Consider the following 22,167-nt stretch of genomic DNA (forward strand, 5'->3'; position numbering starts at 1 on the left):
GGTCGGAGAGGGAGGCTCAGGCCGTTCTCCCGGGGCGAGGAACGGCAGCGCCCCGGACGCCTCGGCCCCGGCGCCGGGACGGGAGGAGCTCCCCGGCGCCATGAGGGGAAGGGGACAGGAGGGGGCGGGCGGGAACGGTCTCTATGACAACCAGTGGCGGGAAGCCCGTGCGCATGCGCGGGTAGCGTAAGAGCCCTGTCAACGTCCCGCCGGCCGGGCCTGCGCATGCGCCCCGCGACAGAAGCGAGCAGCGCGACGCGGCTGGCGCGCCGCGCATGCGCTCCGGCCGCGCCCCGGGGCTCCCCGCCGTGGCGGTGGGGCGCGGGCAGGGCCGCCAGCCCGGGCCGCCGCGGACAGGTGGGTGGGTGGGTGGGCGGACGGGCGGCAGGGCCGCGGCGGCGGGCTCTGCCCGGGCTGCGGCGGGCGGGCGGGAAGAGCTCACAGCGGCGGCGGGCGGGCGGGAGTGAGTGACGTCATGACGCTGGCGCTTTCGGCGCGACGCGGCGCCACCTGGTGGCGGGGGGGGGGGGGGGGCGTTGGAACCGTGGCTGGCCTGATCCAGGCATTACGTCACTGGTATGGCGTCAGCGGCGTGATGTCATCGGTGACGTCATCGCGCGGGGCGCAGAGCGGTCCCTGTGAGGGGCTGAGGGGAGCCCGGGCCGCGGCGGGGGCTCAGTCCGGGGCAGCCCCTGGGGACAAACGGTGCTGGAGGATGAAGCTCCCCCCTCGGTGTTAGGTGGATCAAAGGCAGAAATTCGGGCATAAAGCAGACGCAGAGCTGTTCAGGGTAAGGAGGCGAGGGTGTTAAGATTCCCAACAGCCATTCCGCAGCCCATAGGATTTGTTGAAGACGTTTTATAACGTGTCCAGCTTCAAAGCAAACTTCTTCCTAGCAGTGTTACCAGGGAAAGCAATTCTAATGCATTTATCAGTGCTTCATGAAGCAACGTGGAATTTTATCTGTTGTTTCCAGGCTCAGGGGCACAAGGATCAGCACTTTGAGGAGGGACTCTGGGCGAGAGCCTGGAGCCACAGCACAAGGTGGGGATGGCTCACTGCTGCCCGAGGGCAGGGTTAGATGGGATTTTAAGGAGAAATTGTTCCCTGTGAGGGTGGGCAGGCCCTGGCACAGGGTGCCCAGAGCAGCTGTGGCTGCCCCTTCCTTGTAAGAGTCCAAGGTCAGGCTGGACGGGGCTTGGAGAAACCTGGGCTAGTGGAAGGTGTCCCTGCCATGGCAGGGGTGGGAATGGGATGATGATGATGATTTTAAGGTGTCTTCCAGCCCCAGCCATTCCATGGTTCTGTGGTGTGGGCCTGCCTTGAAGGGAGGCAGTATCAGCTGCTTTATTGACAGCACTTGCTCCCTGAACCTGCAGACACCCAGGTGTTTATTTTAACCATGGAGCTTTTAAATGAAGCCAAATTTACCAGTTTGACTCCAGTAAAGCCTAAAGGCATTACTGTCATTGGCTGTTGCTCAGTCTGTTGGCTCTGTATGAACTCTCAAAAATCACAGACTGGGTTTTGTGTACAAGAAAAGGCCCTTACATGCTTGGCTTTTGTATCTGTTTAAAATACTGGCTTCCTGTCCTGGTCCCTTCTTTCCCCTTCGATTTTGGTGCTTGGATTAGAACAATTACCTGGACACCAGTACAGGTGTGTCAGAGGCAAACTGGAAGCAGAAAGTGAAAGAATTGTTACCACAAGCTTTACATTTGGAAGAAAATGTAAAGTTGTTCTGACTCTTTGCTTTTCCCACTGGGTCAATTTTCATTACATGCAGAGTGTTGAGGGGTTCAGTGTAGCTCTTGTGTGTGATTTTAGCTGAGAAGAGAGCAAGTTATTAATTGTTAGAAATTAATGAAGTGTTAGTGTAAAAGATGCATTATCAGGTCACCTAAAAAAATCCAGGATGAGTTTGGTCACCTTTACAAAGAGAGCATCTTCCTGTTTTGGAGAAATCAACATACTTTGATTCATTTCACTTAATATTTGGCTTCAACATAATCATGAATCAGAACTTTGACTTTTGGGAAAAACTCAGTAGAACATGTTTTAAGTGAATGTGTGCTTCAGAATAACACTGCCTTGAAAGGAATGGCTTCAATGTTTAACACGGGAGTGTTCTTACTTCTCTTCATTCTCACTTCCTCATTAATTATCCATTTCATCTTCTTGCCACAAATATCCCTGTGCCATCCTTGATCTGCAGATTAACAGGATTGGTTGGTGTGGTCACAGTTGTCCCTGTTGGGGTGGAGTCAGGCACCAGGGACAGGGTCACACCGTGGCTTGGAAGAATCTTGGGCTGGTCAGTGGTTCCCTTTCCTAGCTTGGTCCTGGTGCTTGGGGTCTCTCCTTGCTCTAAGGTAAAGAACAGAACAGGACAGAGACAGAGAGTTCATCTCTGTGGGGTGGCACTAGAAATGTAATTGCTCCATGGCAGCTGTTTGCAGCTGCATTTTGAAACTCATCTTGCTGTGTTTTAATAATTTGGAGTGCCTTGTATTGATCTTGTTGGATTTTAATTAATTATTTTGTCCCTTGATGCTCCTTTAGTGGTTTATAGAAGAATTACCCCTCTGATAACACAGAGAGCTCTCGTTATTAGCTGAATGTAGGTTTGGATTTTTATAAACTGTGTTGATTTGGCTTAATTTTATTATCCTTCTTTATTCATCAATTCCCATATAAGCCCTTTCTGTATCAGCCTGGTGTTGAGCTCAGTCTGTAAGATGGGTGTTTACTTCCCTAATTGTCCTTTCTGAAAAATCACAGTGATTCTGCTTGCAGAAGATCTGATTCTGTGACAGAAATACCTTCAGCAGCTGCTCTTCAGTGTGCTTTGGATTGCTCCTGAAACAGGCTGCTTTCAGCACCATCAGGGGATGGATATAATGGAAATATTTAGTATTTGCAGGATTAGCAGTCCCACGGTTTGAGGTAGTCACCTCAGCAGGTTTTTCTTCTTGGTTTTCATGTACACCAAAAAAGGTCTTTTTTGAAAGTCCTTAACTTTTTCTGACAAGGTAATTTTACCTCCTGCTTTTAATACATTGCTTTGTTTATATTCAGAATCCAATTCCATCACCATGATATTATTTTACATCTTTGTTTTTGTTATCACTCTGATTTCTTTCTCTGAAAACCAAGTGAGTTTTTATCAAGTGTTGTTCTCTTTATTGATTTTTGGGCCCTCTACTGAAATGTTTTTATTTGGTCCTTAAAATCAGTTGTATTATTCTCTTAACATTATTAACTTGTTGTTTTCAGTCAAAGAATTTGATTTTTGAATCACCAGCTGCTCCTGTTTGCGATTTGTGTGCTACTGTGTTTGCATACAACCAGGAGCATTTGCACCTGAGCAACCGTTAGTTTTTATTTGTCTTTTCACTTCCCCTTTATCCTTCCAGAGGAGGTATAAAGTGAATTTTCTGTTCTGGGGACGTGTTGGTAGAGGGACACTTTGTTATGTAAGTAATGATTTAAAATTCTGTCTAGAATGGGATAGGTTTTTAGTGACTGTGAAATGCCTTGCTGTATGAACAGGGTGCTGGCAGGGGGAGGTGTGCCCTGAACAGAAATGTGAGGACTGAGGAATATCAGGTATGGAAGTGGATGGTGCCAGATGGACACTGATGCTGATCCCTGCTAAGGTTGCTCCTTGGAATCTCAGTTTCATTTTCCTACCTAGCATTCCCTTCTTTGTAGAGACTCAAATTAATTTCTATTTCCTATTTTCTGCATCTGGTTTTGTTTCCCTTTTCTGGCACAGGGAAGCTGGCAGAGACCAGGACAAGAGAGTTGTAGCCTCTTTGGACTCCTGTTTTGCACTTACATTTGTCCTCTTCTCACAGAACAAGCCCTGCTGTCCTCAGTGTTACATTTTTTGCACTTTTACAACCACAGAGACCCTGCATTGTACAGATGCAGTGTCATGTGTTTATAAAGTAGTGATAAAGGTGTTGGTTACTGCAGGAACCTGCAGAGAACAGGCTCTATTGAGGAACCCCTAAAAGGATGGAAGATAATGTGTTTTTTCAGAAGTCTCACTGTTGACATGTAGGTTCTTCTCCATCAGGAACTGGTAAAAAGATTTTTTGATACAAGGTTTGGTCTGGAAGAATCCTTAGAGACCTCCTTCTTCTGGTGGTTGCCAGAAAAAAACTACTGCAGAAATTCTTCCCTTTTGCACTATTTGGTCTGGCTTGGCTGGGAGTTTTATCACTAACCCTCAGCTTTTGGCTGCAGCTTCCACAAAAGGAGAAGAAGGTGATGAAACTTCCAGTGCCAACCCAACATGGTGCATCCCATCATCCTGCTGCTGCCAGCACTCTGTAATTAGCAGTAATTAGCAGCCCAGGATCATCCAGGCCCTGACAATTAGCTGATTTCTGAAAACTGAGGTGGAGTTGGAGGGAGGACTGGGGGAGAAAGGTGCCTTCCCTGGGACTCACTCCCGCAGGTCCATGTCCTTCCTGTGCTGGGGACTCTGACAATAATCCAGGTTTTGTTTTTGCCTCACTTTCATGTTAATTAATCCCATTTCCCTTAGCATTTCTTGTGAAACACAAGAGATTGCTTCCAAGGCGCTTTCCCAGTTTTGGAAGTACAAAATGAATTTTCCTTTCAAGGTGAGGAATGGAGGGGGAGATGCCCTGAGGCACCGCTGTGGTGCTGAGGAGGGGAGAAGGATGTGCAGTGTGCAGGCTGTGGAGGCCTGCCTGGCACTGCTCACTGTGGTGACACGGTGGTGACACGTCCTTGGAGACTGAAATGGCAGCAGGATTGTTCCTGGAGCAGGCAGGCAGTGTCAGGCAGCAAGGGCAGGCCCAGATGTTATGTTGGAGAGCACCTCAGGTTGCACTGCTGGTGGAAAAACGTTTTCAGGGCTTAAAAGAGAGGCTGCTCCGAAAGGTGGGAGGGTAACAGATGTTTTAGCTGTTGGTGGGGTTTTTTTAAGGGATTTATGATTTAACTGAATAATTACAAGGCAGTAAATTGAAGGCATGTAATAGGTGCATACTTTTAAATCATAGAATTACAGAATAGTTTCACTTAGAAGGGACTTTAAAATCATCCAGTTTCCACCCCCCTCCATGGAACACTTTCAGCTATTCCAGAATTCTCCAAGCCCTGTCCAGCCTGGCCTGGAACACTTCCAGGGATGGGGCAACCTGTGCCAGGGCCTCATCGCCCTCACAGGGAAGATTTTTCCCCCCATATCCCATCTAATCCTGCTCCCTGGCAGTGGGAAGCCATCGCTCCTTGTCCTGTCACTCCAGGCCCTCTTCCAAAGTCCCTCTCCATCTTTTTGCAGGCACTCATCAGATACCTGTTGAAATGGTGTAAATGATCAAGAGCAATCATTTCAAAATGCAGTAAATCCATCCTTTTCCCTCCTTTTTCAGGTTCTGTCTCTCATTCTTACTGGTCCTGCTTTGTACCATTTTGCTGATCCATGTTCACTTGAAGGGCACAGCTGGGCTATAGATTTGGCATCTCAGCAAACAGGTAAGTGCTGCTGATTATTTTATTCGGGATTTGTTGAGTCCTAAAATCTTCCAAAATGATTGAATATTATACTGAAAGAAATGACTTTCAAAGCCATTACTTTTTGAGCTCAATAAACTGGTGCCAAACCTGGTTGTTAGGGGCAGCAATGGCAGCAGCTTCAGAAATACTGAGATGTTGAACAGAGCAGGCACCTGTAAATGTGAGTTTGGAAAGGGAGGAATAAGCCAGATAAATTCTTAGTTTTGCATCATAGGTGTGTCTGAACTGTCTGGGACACTGAACATTGATGGCAAATGCCAAAGTGCTGATCTGTTTCAAAGTTTAATATCAGGAACTCACCATAAATAATTCAGCAGTACAGATGTGTCTGAGGTATTTAAAGCCATGTAGGATGTGAGATTTGGGACTTGTCCACATGCTGTCTCCTCCTTTGAAGAAGATGATCAATTTACAGTTGTAACTACACCAATGCTCTGTCCAGAAAAAGTAAATTTATGAACTGACTACATAAAACTTTTGTTTCTCTCTAACAGAAAATTGCTCCAAGATTCACAGCAAAATTCTCTGCAGGTCTTGGAGCCTGAGTTTAAAATAAATAAATCCATTAACATCTGTAATTGCTTAGAGGAAAGGCTGACCCATGGGAGTGTATAACCAGCATTCCTCAGCCTCTCATGTCTGCAGCCAAGCCATTTGAGCAAACAATCTCCCACGTGTTTTTCCTGCTGAGTTTTTCTGTGCCCAGAGCTTTACTGCAGTAACTGGACCACAGCTGCTGCCATTCCAAGTGAAACACTCTGGTTTAGGTTTGAAAGTAGGTTTTGGGAGCAATAGAAAACCCCTGGTGAAATATCCAGAACCATCATGAACTCAGGACTAGGAAGAAGGAGACAATGAAAATACGTAAGAATAAAGCTCTAGTTGCCTGGGAGTTGATGGCATTTCCATCTGGACATTGTATCCAGTGCTGTTCCAGGTAATCCCTGCCTCGTACTGCTGTTCTTGCTGTAGCTGAAAAGATTAAGAAATTAATTTAATAATACCATTTATTTAGTCTGTTTACCTCGTGTATGTGACAGCAGTTTGTGAAACATGGTCAGTGCCAAGGTTTATTCAGTACTCAGGGGAAGAATTCAGCAGGAGCAGGAGAGCTAATCCTAAGAGCAACTGTGGAAATAAGAGGAGAGAAAAGGCAAACATGTTTAATGGAGTTGTTCTCTGACTTCTCTTAAAACCCCTTCTGAAATGCCAGAAACTCCATTTATTTACTTTTCCAAACAAGGCTGGGCTCTCCTCTCTGGAATGGCAGTGTCCCAAAGCAGAGTTTAACACTCCAAAATCACTGCTTGAGCTGAAGGATTGGGGTTTTTCCTGCTGCATTCTCAGGTTCTGTGCTGTATAAATCTAAGTAGGAATGTGTATAACAAAAGGACAGTCCAAACCCAGCGCTCCAAGACAAAAACCTGCCCCATACCAGATACCTGTTCTAAAACCACTCCTCTCCTTTGCTAGTGTGGCTCGGGCATGTCTGTAGTACAATCATAGGGACACTGTTTGGGGTCAGTATGTGCTGTTTCTAATCTTAGTATTCCATGCAAATTCTCTTCTGCTGCAGCAGTTTACACCTTGTCCCACAGTGCATCTGCCTGTACCATCGTGCATGACCACCTGCTTTTGTTTCTTTGTTTAAGGGCTTTCAGAAGGGTCTCTCTGAAGCTCTGTAGCTTACCATGATGATCCTACACGTGCTCTGCACAGACTGAGGGGCCTAAATTATGGTCCAGAGTCTTCTGAAGAAGCAGCTTGTGAAAGCAGGTGAGGTTCTGGAGAGAAAACATGCTCTGCTGAATGTGAATGAAGTGTGGAAGAATGAACTCCTGGCAGTGCCCACTGTGTCTGGTGACCTCACTGGAGTCTGGAGAATGGACATCTCTGAGGTGCTGCGAGGGCTGATGCAAATCTGAGCTGGTTGTGGTGTTTCCCCTGCCCTCCAGTCCTCACAGTGTTCCTAGGCCAGAGTTACTGGAAAGCCAATGGATGAACAGGACAGTGATTTTAAAGAGTTGTGGGCTAATATTTTGAGTAGGGCAAAGAAAAATGCTGGGGATGCTGAGGCAACAAAGAGGGTTCAGAACAGGCCAAAGAGCTCCACAACACGAAGCAAGTTAAGAAGAGGCAAAGCTGCTGCTGAGAGCCAAACCCATCATCCCTTACCAGCAGTGAAGGAGACAAACTTGCCTCAAGATTTGGGTCCAAAGAAGCAAACACTTGAAGAAGATGGTGATGCTGCAGCCTGTAGTGGTGAGACACAGGGGGATGGAGCAAGGAGCCCTCTCCCTGCCAGCCAGCTGAGCACAGGGACCACTGAGTGTAGCCAGAGGCCTCTGACAGGTGAGTGACCTGAAATTGTTCAAACAGAAGATAGGCAAGGGCTGGAAGGACTCTGTAGCTCAGTGACAATTTTGAGAAATCCATCTGGAGGGGACACAGTAGCACTGTTGGAAGCAGGCTTGTTCCTTACAGGGTTTTAACCTAGGAGTGTGTGCTGTGCTGCAGGCAGGTGTCCCTCAGTAAGGTGAAACCTTAGTAAAGTGATTTGTTGGCCAGTCATTATTCGCTGTTTTTTGCAGTGTCAGAACTGAGAAAAATACTCTTAGATCATCTAGAAGCAAGCTCACCATATTGTGGTGGTTTTCCACTGAGTGCTTCATTGTATGGTGACATTGTCACTGGATGTCAAGGGCAAAAACATGACTGAGTTAGGAAAGGTGTTGGATTAATTCAAAAAGGACTCAGTAGCTGTTAAACATGAGGGCCAGAACGCAGTCACCAGTGCTGGAAGTCCTTAAACTGATAAATGAGGTTAGTCAGGAATGGGACACTGTGTGGTGGTAATGCTGGGAGAGCAGGGCTGTGGGACTGCCTTCCTTGTCCCTGCTGGAGACCTTCATGCAAGGCTTCCTTAATTTCCCTGCCTGTAAAAGGGATATAAATGTCTCTAAATGCCCCTGTAGCACAGAACCCCAGTGTTCCTGTTGTGGCTACACAGATTGTTCACTTCCCCAAGAGTGGCTGTTGCAGAACTGAGCCTGGCCCAGGCTGCTGTCAGGGAAGGGCCTCCCAGCAGCTCTCAGTGTGTGTTTAAAGCTGGTAAAAGTGGTGTTTTCTTCCCCTCTAGTAAATCCTCCGAGTGGCTGTTCCCAGACTGCCTCAACCTTCCTTCCTGCTGCTCCTCCAGGAAGCTGCTGCTCACCCACCCCCAAGGTGCGGGTGGCAGAGCTGGTGGTGGAGAGGATGCAGCAGTTCAAGAGGGTGGCACCCGAGCAGCTGAAACACAGCTGGGATGGGAGCGTGCCACAGGCTGCAGCCAGTGGGGATTTCCCTGCCAGGAGCCAGGAGCAGAGCCCTCCTGAGGATGGTACGTGTCTCCCCTGGGCTCTGGTGTGTGCAGAATGAGTGGCTGGTGAGAATGGTTGCCTCAGGAGCAGTCCTGGATCCTGGGGCTTTGTTCCTGGCTGGTGTAGTGGCTTGGTGTGCAAATCACTCCAGATCCCTGAGAAAACTTGGTTAAAGGATTATCCATACTTTTTTCCCCAGCTCTTCTCTAAGGCTGGATTAACCTCATGTAAATTCTACAGGAATTATTGTCTTTTTGGAAACAGGTTGAAATTCTAACAGGATCAGTGAACTTGGCCATCCTTCCCTTGGGACAGTGTTGGGCAGTTCTAGGTAGCACCATCTTTGGTACTTCTCCAGGCACTGTCTAAGGTGATGTGTTCTGTGTTGATAAATTGAATTCACAGCAAACTTATTCTGCCTGGTTCTTTATAGATCAAGCCCCTGTTGGTTCTGTATGGACATGAAAATTTGCTGTGTTACACATTTGATGTTTGAAATTCCATATTCTCCCCAGAAACTTCAGCCAAAACTGTCCCTTCATTGTCTCTGACGTGTGATGCACTGTGAGCAAATTGTCACCTCCTGCTCCTGGGCTGGTCCAGTCTTGGAGTGCTGGAAAGGAGCAGGTTGTGCTTTCCTGGTGAGAGATCAGGTGTGAAGATGCAAGAGAAAAATTGCAATGAATTTTTGTGTGTCTAGTTTAATAAGATAATAATGACAGTGTAACAGTTTCTTACCTTCCATACAGGATTTAGTTTTCCATCTGACATCGTCTCTGCCTTCTTTGCCAGATGCCCACCACCTCCCATCCCTGGAACACGACAGTGCTCTGGCTTTGGCTCTTCAGCAGCAGTCCAAGGAGGAGGCCCTGGCAAGCCTGGAGGATGCAGGCTTGTTCTTCTGCCAGATCTGCCAGAAGGATCTCACAGCCATGAGCACCCTGCGGCGGGAGCAGCACGTCAACAGGTCAGACACAGCAGGAGCTGTCCCTTCCATGCAGCCCCCAGAGGCTCCTCAGCCAGCCCAGCCCTGGAGGAATGTGGGAGCAGGGGTTCTGCAGAAGTCTTGAATTTCATGGCTTGAATTAATTTCACATGTTGATGTGAAAGCAGAGGCTGACTGCCTTGCCCTGCAGAGCTTCTGCGTGTTGTGGCCAGGCCAAATCTGCTTTCATTAGCAGCGTGGCAGAGGAGCTGCCATTGGAAAGGAACTTGGTGATCATAAATGTCTTTTGCAACCTTAATGATTCCATTAACAATGACTCTCTAATACAAATTTTGAGATCTACTGGTTTCAGCCAATGAAGTTGTGTCGCCTCTGTTTTGCTAAAATTCATCTAAGGACGTCTGGTGTGTCCCTGTATCTGAGCTGTTTGCTGAGGGAAATGTGATGCTACTCAGAGAGGTGACTCAATTGAAATTACTGCCCTTCACTTAACAATTTCCTTAGTGATAAAAATCAAACACAATATATTATGTATAGGCAACTCGTTGGAAATTGGAACTGCTTTTCTGTTGACAAAGTATCAGAAAGATCACACCTGAATGATTGTAAATTCTTAATTCAAACACTTCCAGGAAGCAGGAGTGGTGTAAATTGTCCAGTCCTACACCATGTTATTGAGTGGTTGTTTGCACCTGCGGCTTTCTAGTGTTACTGTTGTTTGTTTTCAGACATTTTGTGCTGCTTGCAAGGACAAAAGCTGTAAAACAGTGACAGTGTGCTAGATATGTTTTTTGGAAAGTCAGGCTTTCTGAACTATGAACATGTAATCATATGTTGAGATTCCAGGGTTATATTAGCCAGGGATTTTTGGATGGCAGCCTTCATCCCAAGAGTGAAGCTGTAGATGGACAGATGCAGTGACACACCAGTAATCACCATGCTGAAGGGTCTGTTAGCACAGCCCTGTGCGTGTCATGACCTAATCAGGGAGTGACTTTTGTAATAGGTACTGCAGATCCAGGATTTCACACCCTGAATCTCTTTGGAGAGAACAGAAAAAGAACAAGTACAAATTTTTACATAGTTTTGGCCTGCCAGAAATTATTTGAAGTTCATCATGCTGCACTCTGGAGCGTGGTGTCAATTCAGCTGCTCCCTTTTCTGCTGACAGGGGTTTCTAAATGAGCTGGGTGTTGGAATGAGTGCAGGAAGAGGGTGATGGACACACATGAGGTTTTGTTCAGAGAGGCTGTGGACTCCTCATTGCTAGAGGTGTTCAAGGCAAGGCTGGAGTAACCTGTTCTAGTGGAAGGTGTCCCTGCCCATGGCAGGGGGGTGGATCAAGATGGCCTTTCAGGTCCCTTTGAAGCCAAACCATTGTGGGATTCTATGATTCTAAAGCTCTTCACTGCACTTGTCTTTGAACAATGTTTTTAGTGTGCCTCTGAGTCCATTATCTCCATGTAACTGTCCCATCTTGTGTTCATCACAGTGGTGAGCACGTAGTTCTTGTTTCTTTAGTGGATGTTCATGGCTGTTACCCATATTAGAAGTGGTTGTGCTTTCTATTAATAATATCAATATTAATATTCATGCTGATGCCTTGACAGGCTACTTGGTATAAAGGCTGGACAGAGTAAAACAAATAAAGTAGGTATTTATTAAAAGGCCTTCAAAGGATGCACCTTGGGCAGTACAAGAGCCTGGCTGAGGCTACAGCTGGTCACAAGTTTTCACTCTTTTATAAGTTTTGGTGCATTTTGATATTGGGGTTAATTGTCCAATTACAGTTTCAGATTATAAGTCCCATCTTCCCAGATTGCTCCCCTCAATTCTCTGTTGTTTTTACTTCTTGAGTTCTCAGGCTGGAAAAGAATTGTTCTGTCTGACTACACTGTGAGGAGAACTTGCTAACACTTTAAATGAAGTTCAGAGTTATATACTAATACAGTATAGAATCTGGAAAATACAAAAGCTAAAACTTAAGGCATTAATATTAATATATTAATGGCTTCAGTCTTAGCATGGGCTCTTTACAGTCTCCACTGTCTCCCAGGTGCCTGGATGAGATGGAAGAAGCACAGATGTCATCCTGCAGCAAACCAGTGGTGCCTGAGTGTCCCATCTGTGGGAAGCAGTTCCAGACCCCGCAGAGCAGAGTCAGCCACCTGAAACGCTGTGCTGTGGAGATGGATGTGCCTCCCAGCCTGCTGCTCCAGGCAGTGCAGCTGCAGATGGCCACACTTGGTGATGCAGCTCCCCAGGGTCCCAGGTAAGCTGGTAGGAAAAAAAAATGTTGGTTCTTCCTTCGGCCTGAAAGGTGCTGCAGGGTGGGAAGAGCAGTAAATGCAAGGCTGACTCACACACTGAGGGAACCCTGAGCCCAGGGCAGGCTAAGAAGAGCCATGACCCAGTACCAGGTGAGGAGGATGTGGCAGTCAGTTGGAGAAATCATTTCTCTCAGAAGAGATCAGGTGGTGGATGACTTTAAAAGCCAGCAGGCAGGAGCAAAATGGGGAGTAAATAACCTTCCAGTGGTTTGTCAGAAAGATTTATGCTCTGTGAGGCAATTGCTCAGTAAAGCTGAATGGTGTGTTTGAGCTTATTGAGCAAACCAGAGTACGAGTGTGGAGCCACTCCTGAGATCTGTGGTGCCAGTGCCTCAGCTCCTCAACTCGTGGCTGTCCTGGGAACAGCCTTTCACCCTGAGCCAAGGAGGAACAGATGTGATGTTTGGGAATGTGTTGGTACAGAGCTGCTCGCTTGGATTTGAGCAGAGTCTTCTGAGTGCAGCAAGAGGGGCCTGAGTGAATTTGTGCAGGGGCTCATGAGTCCCATTGTGCCAAGGAAGGACCATTGCCTGTTCCCTGTGGAAGCAGAGGGGTGGAAAAGCATTTTCTGGTGATCTGGTTTTCTCCCTGCTTCAACTTGCTTGTTCCCCTTTGGTAGAAAAAGTCATTCAAGGTAGAGATAGCAGATGCTTAGATCCCAAAATAAGACTTCTCTAAATTCCGTGAATGAGAAGAAATCCTTTGCTCTCTGCTAGGAAAGAAAGAACTGAATGGTTTTTATTATGCTTGATATGGGAATCTCTCTGAGCAAATGGAGCAGCTGCTCTGGAGTGCTCAGTGTTTGTTGTCTCTGATGCAGTCACATTAACTGGGGCTTCCTGCTGCATTCTTGGGTTTCAGCAATCAGCCCAGCAGGGCAAAGAGGAAAGGCCCCTCCAATGAGGACTCGAGGAAAACACAGAAGAGGGCCAAAGTGGAGCCTAAGGATGAGGATTTGCAGGTTGCCATGGCAATGTCACGCTCTCTGTTGGAGCAAGAAAAGCAGGAACAAGCAACATCAGTTACAAATGTGAGACCAGTGGCTGCTTTCCCAATCAAATGGAAGCCAGGATCAGGTATGTGTTACAGTGAGTTAGTGTCTGAGGCTGTGTTACTGCAGCAGTAACGTGGCTGCTCTCCACCAAAGCTTCCGTCTTGGATACAGGAGGGATGACAGCCCTGTTTCTGGTTTGTTTAAGATGTCAGAGCTTCAGCAATATGCAGCATCCAGACACAGTCAAGAATGACTGCAGGACGTCCATGGGTTTCAGGAATCCTGTGGTTTTTTTCACTGATTTATTGTTTTGAATCTGTAAAATAGTCTTAAGCTGTTGTTTCTTGTAAACTGTGGAAGTGAGGAGAAATAACTTGAAAACATGATTGTTATTTCTCATGTAATGGATTCTTTTCCTATTCCTCCTGCTGCAGCCTGGATTAATGCAGCTTTTTCAGCATTTTGTCATTTCTGCAGGGCCATGTGTGTCCAGTACACACTGCTGAGCAGGGCCTCACCATTTCAGAGTGCAGAAGGGTTTAGAAAGGCAGACAGCTGCCAGGGGAGAGGGTTGAGAGCTCTACAGAGGGGAGACTTCACTCTTCACAACCCTGCTCCTGCCCATAGGTACCACAGTGGGATTTGGGGTTGGGCATTAGTAATGTGAAGGTTTTAAGACACAGGATTTCCAAATGAAAGCTGCCCAGTGTTAGTGTGAGCTGTGGTTTGATATCACCCATGACCAGAACACAAGAAAAGGAGTCCTTCATGGGTCTGTTGGTGGAGTTCATTTCTCCCACAAGGGCCACGTGAGGTTTTGGGCTGCCTGCACAATCTTGAGAGTTGTGTTCCCATGCCTTTTGGTTGTCACTGACTACAGCACCAAAGAAGCTGCAGTGCTGATCTCCTCTGCCCTGTGTGTTCAGCTGTTTACTTATTTGGTTCCTTTTCTTTTTAAAGAGAAAAAAAGGCGTAGAAAAGGCACCAGTGCCCCTCCACCACTGCTGCTGCAGGACCCGGAGAAGGCCCAGAGGAGGATCCAGGAGCGAGTAGCTATGATGCTGACAGAAGAGGTGGAATTCCCTCCCACCCCTCAGCTGCCCATTAGCAGGATTCTGGAGGATGAATCTGGAAAAGCAGCCTGGCTCATGCCATTGTCCGAAGGCAAGAAATGCTTTTTGTGGAAGATCAGTGCTCTGACAGGACCCTGTGACCCCGAGTCATTCTACACTGCAGCCTTAACCCCTCCAATTGTACCCTGGAAGCCTGTGCAGGTGGGGCTCTGTTGTCCTTGCTCAGCTGTGTGTGTGCCCCAGTTCCTGATATTTACCATGTATTCTTTCTGTTTCCTCATTTGGAATGTAAAGCAGTGATCCCCTCTCTCTGCACACTCACTACCTGGTCTCCCCTGGTCTTACACAGTCAGGTGTGAGGATTTGAACTTTCATTTCTGCCTTTTGGAGAGGAGAACAAGGCTCATTTTAACCATGGTTTTTGGGCTTTCAGAAAATAACAAGGATGGGGACAGAGAGTACTGAGTACAGGGATCCCATCCTGTTCATTGTGCCATTAGTTTGTCCATATTTACAGCAGCCTGACTCTTGTTTTTGTACTTGGCACTTCTTTCTGGTCATTTCTAGTGTGAACTTTGCCCATGTTGCACTCAGCTAGGACTGGGGAGAAAAGTTTAAACTGAAACCTGGTATTTGCTAACACAGAGAAGGTGGGAGTGCCTGGAGTTGTCCAGCAAAGCCTTTGCACTCAGGCTTTCCCTGTGCAGCCCACTGCCTCCTGGTGAATGTGAGCCTTGATCCAGATCTCAATTCCACTCTTGCATTTTCATCTGGATCTGCCTCTTCCAGTGCTCTGTATTTTTATAAAAAGTGCCCACAAAACCAAACAAAGCTCTTTCAGTCTTTTTTCTCCAAGAAGGATATCACTTCTCTTTCTTCCCTCTTTCTTCTCTTGAAGAAGTATTTGATGTTCTGTTCCACATCTACTGTGCATATTTTGGTGTTTTATTTAATACTTCTTTCCTAGTCAAAGCCCAATTTTTCTCTGGCTTGTTGCAGGTTGAGGCTGGAGAGGAGGGACTCAGTTCTAGGAAGTTTTGACCTTTCATTCAAGCCAGAAACTGCACAGAAGTTTAAAAATAAAAAGCAAGAAGGTCTTTAAAATCATGGCAAGAGTGTGTTTTTCCTCTGATTCTTTCCATTCACAGAAATGGCTCAACTGTTTTTACTTAGAAATAACCAAGCAAAATTATTTTTGGGGAAACAAAAACCAAACCTGGAAAATGCCCACTCCAAGGTGAAAGTTTGATTTAGTTACATGTAACTGCGAAAGCATTTCAGAACTCAGAACAGAAGCACCTGGAGAGCTTCAGCTGTGACTTTTGCCAGGAACTCCAGCTATATTGAAATATTTAGATGTTGAATTGGGAGCATTTCCCCCATCCTTTCTCCCTGTGTGGCAGTTGCCTGCACAGACATGCTCCTGGAGAAGCCAACTTTTCTGCATTTTCCATTGTAGTTTTCTTTCTTTCGTTCAGAGCTGTCTTATCTCTGGAGAGTCCTTCATGGAACTGCAGAGAACTGTTCCTCAGAATCCCCTGTACCTGGGCAATGCTCTGTCATCCTTCATAGATGTATCAGGAGTATGAAACAGACACTGTACTCTAAGCTCTGCAGATACATAAAACAAGACCTAATTTATTGGTGTCTTTTTTTTCCTCCTCACTTGATCAGAATGAGCCAGAGAACCTTCAGCCATCGGTGGGATCTCATCAGGGAGAAGTATCCCAGCAAACTCAGCCTGACCTCAGTGCTCAGGGACCCACATGCACAAAGGTTGGAGGCCAAACTTCTGATCAGTCCAAGCCAGGCCCCGAAGGACATGGGAAGCTTTTATCCCCGAGCCAGAAGGACGTTCAGACCCTGCAGGACCTGGTGGAGTTGGCCAGGGAGGGCCTCACCCTGACTCAGTGGAACCTTGACACTGGCCATGTTGAGGCAACAGAGCAGCCAGGTGAGTTCTGGCAGCTTTGTGAGCCCTGCCCCTGGTTCCTTCAGCTGCACAGGCCAGGCTGTGCCTGGGCTGAGTCAGAGAGCCGGGGCAGCACCCACAGGTTGTTGGTGTTTATCCAAGAGGTGATATGGTGGAGGCACATTTTGCTGCAATAAGATGTAGATACAATCAACCTGATACTTATGTAATGATTCGTCAGTCCCAGCTTTTAAGAGAATTCCTGGACAACACATACTATATTTTATTTTAAAATTAAAGATATCAAAGTATTTTCTGCCAGGAGGGAGCCTGGATGTGTTCAATAGCTGGAACAAAGTCTTCATTCCTGCTTGTCTTGGGCATACAGGAGAACTGGAGAAGGACTTCTCACAAGGACATATAGGACAAGGGGGATTGGTTTCAAATTGAAGGAGGTTATATTTAGATTAGATACTGGGAAGAAATTTTTCCTTGTGAGGGTGCTGAGGCTGCCCCTGGATCCCTGGCAGTGTCCAAGGCCAGGTTGGACAGGGCTTGGAGCAACCTGGGATGCTGAAAGGTGTCCCTGCCCATGGCAGGGTGGAACTGAATAGGCTTTAAAGTCCCTCTAAACCAGTCTGTGATTCCATGATTCTACCTGGACAGCCTTTAACTGGCTTTAAACCAGTCTGTGAGTCCATGACTCTACCTGGACAGCCTTTAACTGGCTTTAAGCCAGTCTGTGATTCCATTACTCTACCTGGACAGCCTTTCTGTTCTGTGCACTGTCTTTTCAGGTCTTGAGACAGTCGGATGAGAGAGATGCACAGGAGGGATGATTTTGTGTTGGACATCGATTACACAAACCTGAAGTTTATCTGTGCCTACTCAGGGTTGAAAAAATACAACCCCTGGAACTCCTCTGTGGGCAGCTCTCTAATGTCCCCAGGCACAGGTGCATGTGGGGCACAGCTGCACATCTCAGGGGCAGTGGTACCCCTTAAAGTGCTCTGGCTCTTCAGCAGAGTCTATTGTGTCTCCTGTTCATCTGTGAAAGAGAACACAGTTCCTAAGCTCATCTCTGCATTTGCACTTGGTTATAATACTCCTCACTTCCCCTAAATTGCAGCAAATGGTCCCTGGCCCTTTAGTGTATATAAATAACAGTGAAATGGTGCTTAGGTACCCTCAGCCTGTCACAACCCAGAGCCAGACCCTGCAAAAAGCCATGAGGGAGAGGCTGAGCCTTCGGGCCAGCCTGCTCATAGCAGCTGTCACAGCAAGCATCCTCTTAGCAGTTCTTAGATCATTCTGTCTCACAAGGAAGTTGAATGTGATTTGTGATGTGCATTTTCTTCCCTGAGGAGAAGAACTGACTCCCAGTGATCCTCCACATAGTGGCTTTGTGCCCCCATCCAAGGAGAAGAGCCTCCCCAAGAGCAGCAGTAAAAGAGTAAGGATAACCTTTTTTTCCATCTTTATATATTCATCTATAACAATTTTTAAAAAGCTGTTGTGTTTGTGCAATTCAAAGAAGTGTGGAATATTTCCCATTCCTTTCTGTGGAAACAAAGTGATGCTTAAGGTTCCCAGTGCCTGAGGATTCAGCAGGGGCACAGGTGAGATCAGCACACCTGGGGTGTCCAGAGAAGCCCACAAGAGCCTGGGCATTTTTCAGCGCTTGTCCCACCTGATGAGAGATGATTTCAGTGCCAGGGAACAGAAGGCCAGGCTGTGCAGGTTAGGGAGTTGTGTGGTAGCACTGAGAGTGTTTGGGGTAGGAAGCTGGGATGCAGCTGCAGCAGTAATGCAGTTCACTGCTTTAATGCCCAGGTTATCCAGGAGAGACAGGGCTGCTGCTGCTCCCTCTGGGCTCACATGCCCAGCTCTGGGCGATTCTGAATGGAGCTCCTTCCTCCTCTGGCACTTTCCTCCCCAGGCTGTGTCCTGCAGTGGGAGGGGGAATTCTTGCAAGGACTGCTTGACTTGTACTAAATCCTGGAATAAACGCCTGGTAGATGATGAAGTGTTGTGAGGGCCATGGAAGATGAGCAGGTTATGCTGCTAATTGAGCTTTTAAAGGGTTTAGTGTAGAAAACCCTCAATTGTGGGAACACAGAAGATCTAGTTTGAAAATCAGTGTGTGCTTTATGGTGACTGAGTGAGAAACACAGCCTAGTAAGTCACAGATGATTCTTTTATCAAGCCTGTGGTGTTCTGTAGATGTCATCCCACATACACCAGAGGATGTGTAATTTTCCATGAATGTGTAACCAGTTTTATTCAATTGAATTTCATACAAAATAAAACTAATTTGTTTTCTTACCAAGGTCATCCACTTTATCTAATGAAACTTACTATCTTTTGTTTGATAACAAATAATCATGCCCTGAAAGGAAGTACATCTTGGTACTGGATAAATTCTGATGCTCTGGCAACATACTTTCATATTGTGCTTCAAGGATTAAGATACTTCTAAAAGGAGACAATTCCTTGAGATGAGAATTGGTGTTGAACTTGAGCATCCCAGCTACTTGCTACAGAAACTCTAGATATTCTTTGGGGGTATTAAAAAAATTATCCTTAGCAGGAAAAGGTTTTGGTTTTCTATTAAACCAGAGGCCATTAGCAAAACAGAAACTGTTCACACACTGTTGTTGAACCTCAGTTGCTCCCAGCAAAATGACTACGGTAGTTTTTTCAGTCTATTTCCATATAGTTTTCCTGAGCAAATGAAGTGTTGCTGAAGAGCTGGATTGCCAGTGGGAGAGATTTGTGCTTTGTCTGAGCACAAACAGTGTAACCATGTAGAGCAGATGCACTCTCTGCACTGGTAACACGTCCCCCTGCTGAAGACCCTTGGTCACATCACTGGGGTCCAGTCCCAGTGGCCTCCTCAGCAGGAGAGAATGTTCTGGTGTGTTCTCCAGCAGAGAGCTCGTACCTGCTCAGAGCTGTCTTCTGTCCAGTTTCTTTGCCTTGCACAGAGAATGGAGCAGCCAGGAGCTGGCCTTGTTTAATTTCCCCATTCTTGATTGATAATTTTAGCACTAGGAGGAAAGCTATTCTGGGCTCTCTGCCTGGAACGTCGCATCGGGAGCCTGTGTTTGCTGGCGGTCTCACAGGTATCCCACCTGCCAAGAATAAGAAAGCAAGAAGAGTCAGATTCGTTTCCAGACTGAGTTTCCTGTCCTGCCTTTGGAGATGAGTCCACAGCACTGCCACGACGTGCAGAATGTTCCCCAGCCCACCTATGAAGGCTGGGAGAAGTGTGCCAGTGTGTGCTGCTAATTCCTGCTGGCTGGAGCGAGTTGAAAGGTTGGCTCTCCACAGCCCACTGCTAATGTGGAAACCTGCTAAGAAAATGAAGAGCTGTGTTGTTCCAGGTGGAACTGCATCTCCTACAGATGTTCCCTGGAATAAAACTTGCAGTTCCCCAGCTCTGCAGTAGGCTTGAAAAGCACAAGGTCAGTGATGAGGGTGTTAACCATAAACAGGTTTCCACGTGCAGTCAGGCTGTTTCTCAACCCAGCTGTGATCTGAGGGTGTTTCACATTTCTCTGAAGCACTCCAGGGCCACCTCCAGAGCTGCAACACTAGGAGGGATCTGAGTCTTCAGGAGATTGCCTGGGAGCAGCTCCAGAGGAGCTGTCTTGCCATCCTTGCTGTCTTTGGCAGTGTACCCCAAGCCTGACCTTGCTGTCACCACAACCCCCCACAGGTAACTCAGCCCCCCCAAAATTCTAGCCAGAGATTCTGGAGTGATAATAAAAGTTGTGCTTCTTTTTTGAAGTGGAGTGGAATTTACAAAAGAGGTTTCAGTGGCATGCTCATGAATCCCTTTGAACTGGATGCCTACGTTAGTTTTATTCTGTGAGGGCCCCTTGTTTCAGAGCTGCTCTTCTCAGCTGTCATTGCCAGACAGTGAAAAGAGAGAAGAAAGGCTCATTACGCCCTCCTGAGTCTTCCTCTTACCCTGATTATAGTGAATTGAGTTCAAGTCTGTTGAAGTGGAAGTTACAGTTTCCTAAAATTGTGGTGGGAAGCAGTAGATGAAGAGGCCAGCTATAGGCTGTGGCTAGACCACAGCAGGAAACGTGGTGAGATCTGAGGGTGATAATGTGCTGTGACACAAGTACACCAGAATACAGCACAACTGCCCTTTCTCCACCATGGCCAGGCTATGAAAAATTAGAGGAAAACAAAGCAGGAATGTCTGCTAGCCTTGTCTGCTTGTCCTGTGGAAGACCTGAAGTTCATGAAGCTGATGATGATCTTCAGGAGGCTGAGGTGGTGTGTCCAGGCTGGGCCCACAGCACAGCAGTGCTGACAAACTGGGGTACTCCCTTTATTTTTCTGGGAGAGTGTTTGACAGCTGTAATCTAACACCTGTCTTTGTGTTCCTTCTGTGTCCCAGTCCTCTCTCAGGCTGCTGGCTCAGGATTTTGGTGCCATGGTCAACAACCCCCACCTGAGCGATGTCCAGTTCCAGGTGGACAGCGGGGACGTGCTCTACGCCCACCTGTTCGTGCTGTACGCGCGGTGTCCGGCAGCGGCGCAGGCTGTGAGTGCTGCTGCCCTTCCTTCTGCCCCTGCTAGGAGAGTCCAGACTGCCCCTCCCACAGCCAGCCAGAGCCCCAAACCAGCTCTGAATGCTGTTTGGGGTCTGGTTTGATCCCAAACACAGAACAGTGGCAGCTGCCTTGGGATCTGCAGGGGTTTTTCAGCTCAGGAAACCAGAATAAACCCTGACAAAGTGGTGAAAGATGTGCTACTTTATCCTATTCAGGGAGGCTATGGGGAGTCAAGGATCCTTGCATTCCACCAATGAGCAATGAAGGAAGCTTTCAAAGTGCTTCTTGCCCTTGCATTTTTGACTCTGTGCAAGCACAGACTGCTTTGTCCATCTTGGTGTGTCCTGCCGTTCACCCAGGCTGGGAAGTGAGTAGGCAGTAGAAAGTTTCTGGGAAGTACTTTTAAATAATCTACACAGAGGCTTTATCACTTTTTGGATAAAGCTTTGGAGGCTTTGGATGGCTTTGGAGGGACCTGCACTGACTGTGCTTTTTGCAAGGCCAGTGAAGGAGTTCTTATGTTCCCAGAGCATTTGAGGCTGAATAGCTCCCAGCCTGCTCCTGTGCAGCTTCCAGGTAAATTCAAAACAGACCAGATGAAGCTCATACAGAGAGGTGTAGATGGAAATTGGGCTGGGAAGTAATCTGATTGCAAAACTAAGTGGAGAACTCTAAAACCACCATTTATATGTGTGACTAAGGCAAGTGATGAAACAAAGTTAACAGCCATAGGGTGAGGAAGGACACAACCTGTTCCATAGGGAGCTCTGCGTAACTGCCCCGCCTTGGCATCCTGGTCGGGAGGCTGGGCAGGAGTGAACGGAGGGAACTGATGGGAACAAGGATGAGTGTAGGCGTTGTGTTGCTTCCTTAGCAAGCAGCCCGTGCTGTCTCTGCCCAGGTGCACAGCGAGGGCTTGGTGGTGGAGGAGGACGGGGCGGCGCCGGCGCGGCGGGTGCTGCTGAGCGACGTGTGTGCCGAGGCCGTGGCTGCCTTCCTGCGGTTCCTCTATGCTGCTGACACCGCCTTCCCCGCCGGGCTGCGGCCCCAGCTGCGGGCTCTGGCTGCCAGGTGTGTACCCTCAGCACCTTTGGACCCCTCAGGCTTCCAGCCACACACACCCCTGTTTGAGATTTCCTGTTGCAGTTTTAAGAGCTAACAAATTCCATGGCCTTTTGCTACATCTTAAATGAAACTTGCACGTAAGGACATCCAGCCCTCAGCTTTTCCACTTGTATCAGAGTTTCTGTGTTCAGTATGTGCTCAGCAGGCTTTGTCTGAGTTTTGTCTCAGGATGTCTGTTGGCAGCTGATGTTGAAGATGATGAGCACAACTTCTGTGTGTGATTCTCACTTCATGTGACCAACACTTGTAGAATGTATTGGGTGCTCAGGCTTTAATGTGTCTGTAATGCTCTCAG

General features: G+C 47.3%; 1 protein-coding gene across 4 annotated transcripts in view; it reads left to right on the forward strand.

Moving 5' to 3' along the window:
• Positions 1-225: 225 nt before the first annotated feature.
• Positions 226-22,167, forward strand: part of SLX4 (SLX4 structure-specific endonuclease subunit) — a 28,393-nt gene continuing 6,451 nt past the window's right edge. Inside the window, exons 1-13 of one of the 4 annotated variants that reach the window (XM_063414164.1) lie at positions 226-357; positions 977-1,044; positions 5,415-5,517; positions 7,212-7,911; positions 8,699-8,938; positions 9,711-9,885; positions 11,921-12,136; positions 13,056-13,270; positions 14,149-14,462; positions 15,936-16,215; positions 17,538-17,626; positions 20,591-20,737; positions 21,649-21,818. In XM_063414164.1, the coding sequence (XP_063270234.1) occupies positions 7,554-7,911; positions 8,699-8,938; positions 9,711-9,885; positions 11,921-12,136; positions 13,056-13,270; positions 14,149-14,462; positions 15,936-16,215; positions 17,538-17,626; positions 20,591-20,737; positions 21,649-21,818 (2,204 nt within the window). In that variant the 5' untranslated portion in view covers positions 226-357; positions 977-1,044; positions 5,415-5,517; positions 7,212-7,553. The remainder of the gene's footprint in view (positions 358-976; positions 1,045-5,414; positions 5,518-7,211; positions 7,912-8,698; positions 8,939-9,710; positions 9,886-11,920; positions 12,137-13,055; positions 13,271-14,148; positions 14,463-15,935; positions 16,216-17,537; positions 17,627-20,590; positions 20,738-21,648; positions 21,819-22,167) is intronic. The other 3 variants (XM_063414167.1, XM_063414168.1, XM_063414166.1) reach the window with 3 other exon arrangements.

Source organism: Prinia subflava, chromosome 17 (genome assembly GCF_021018805.1).
Source record: "Prinia subflava isolate CZ2003 ecotype Zambia chromosome 17, Cam_Psub_1.2, whole genome shotgun sequence".
Lineage (NCBI taxonomy): Eukaryota > Metazoa > Chordata > Aves > Passeriformes > Cisticolidae > Prinia > Prinia subflava.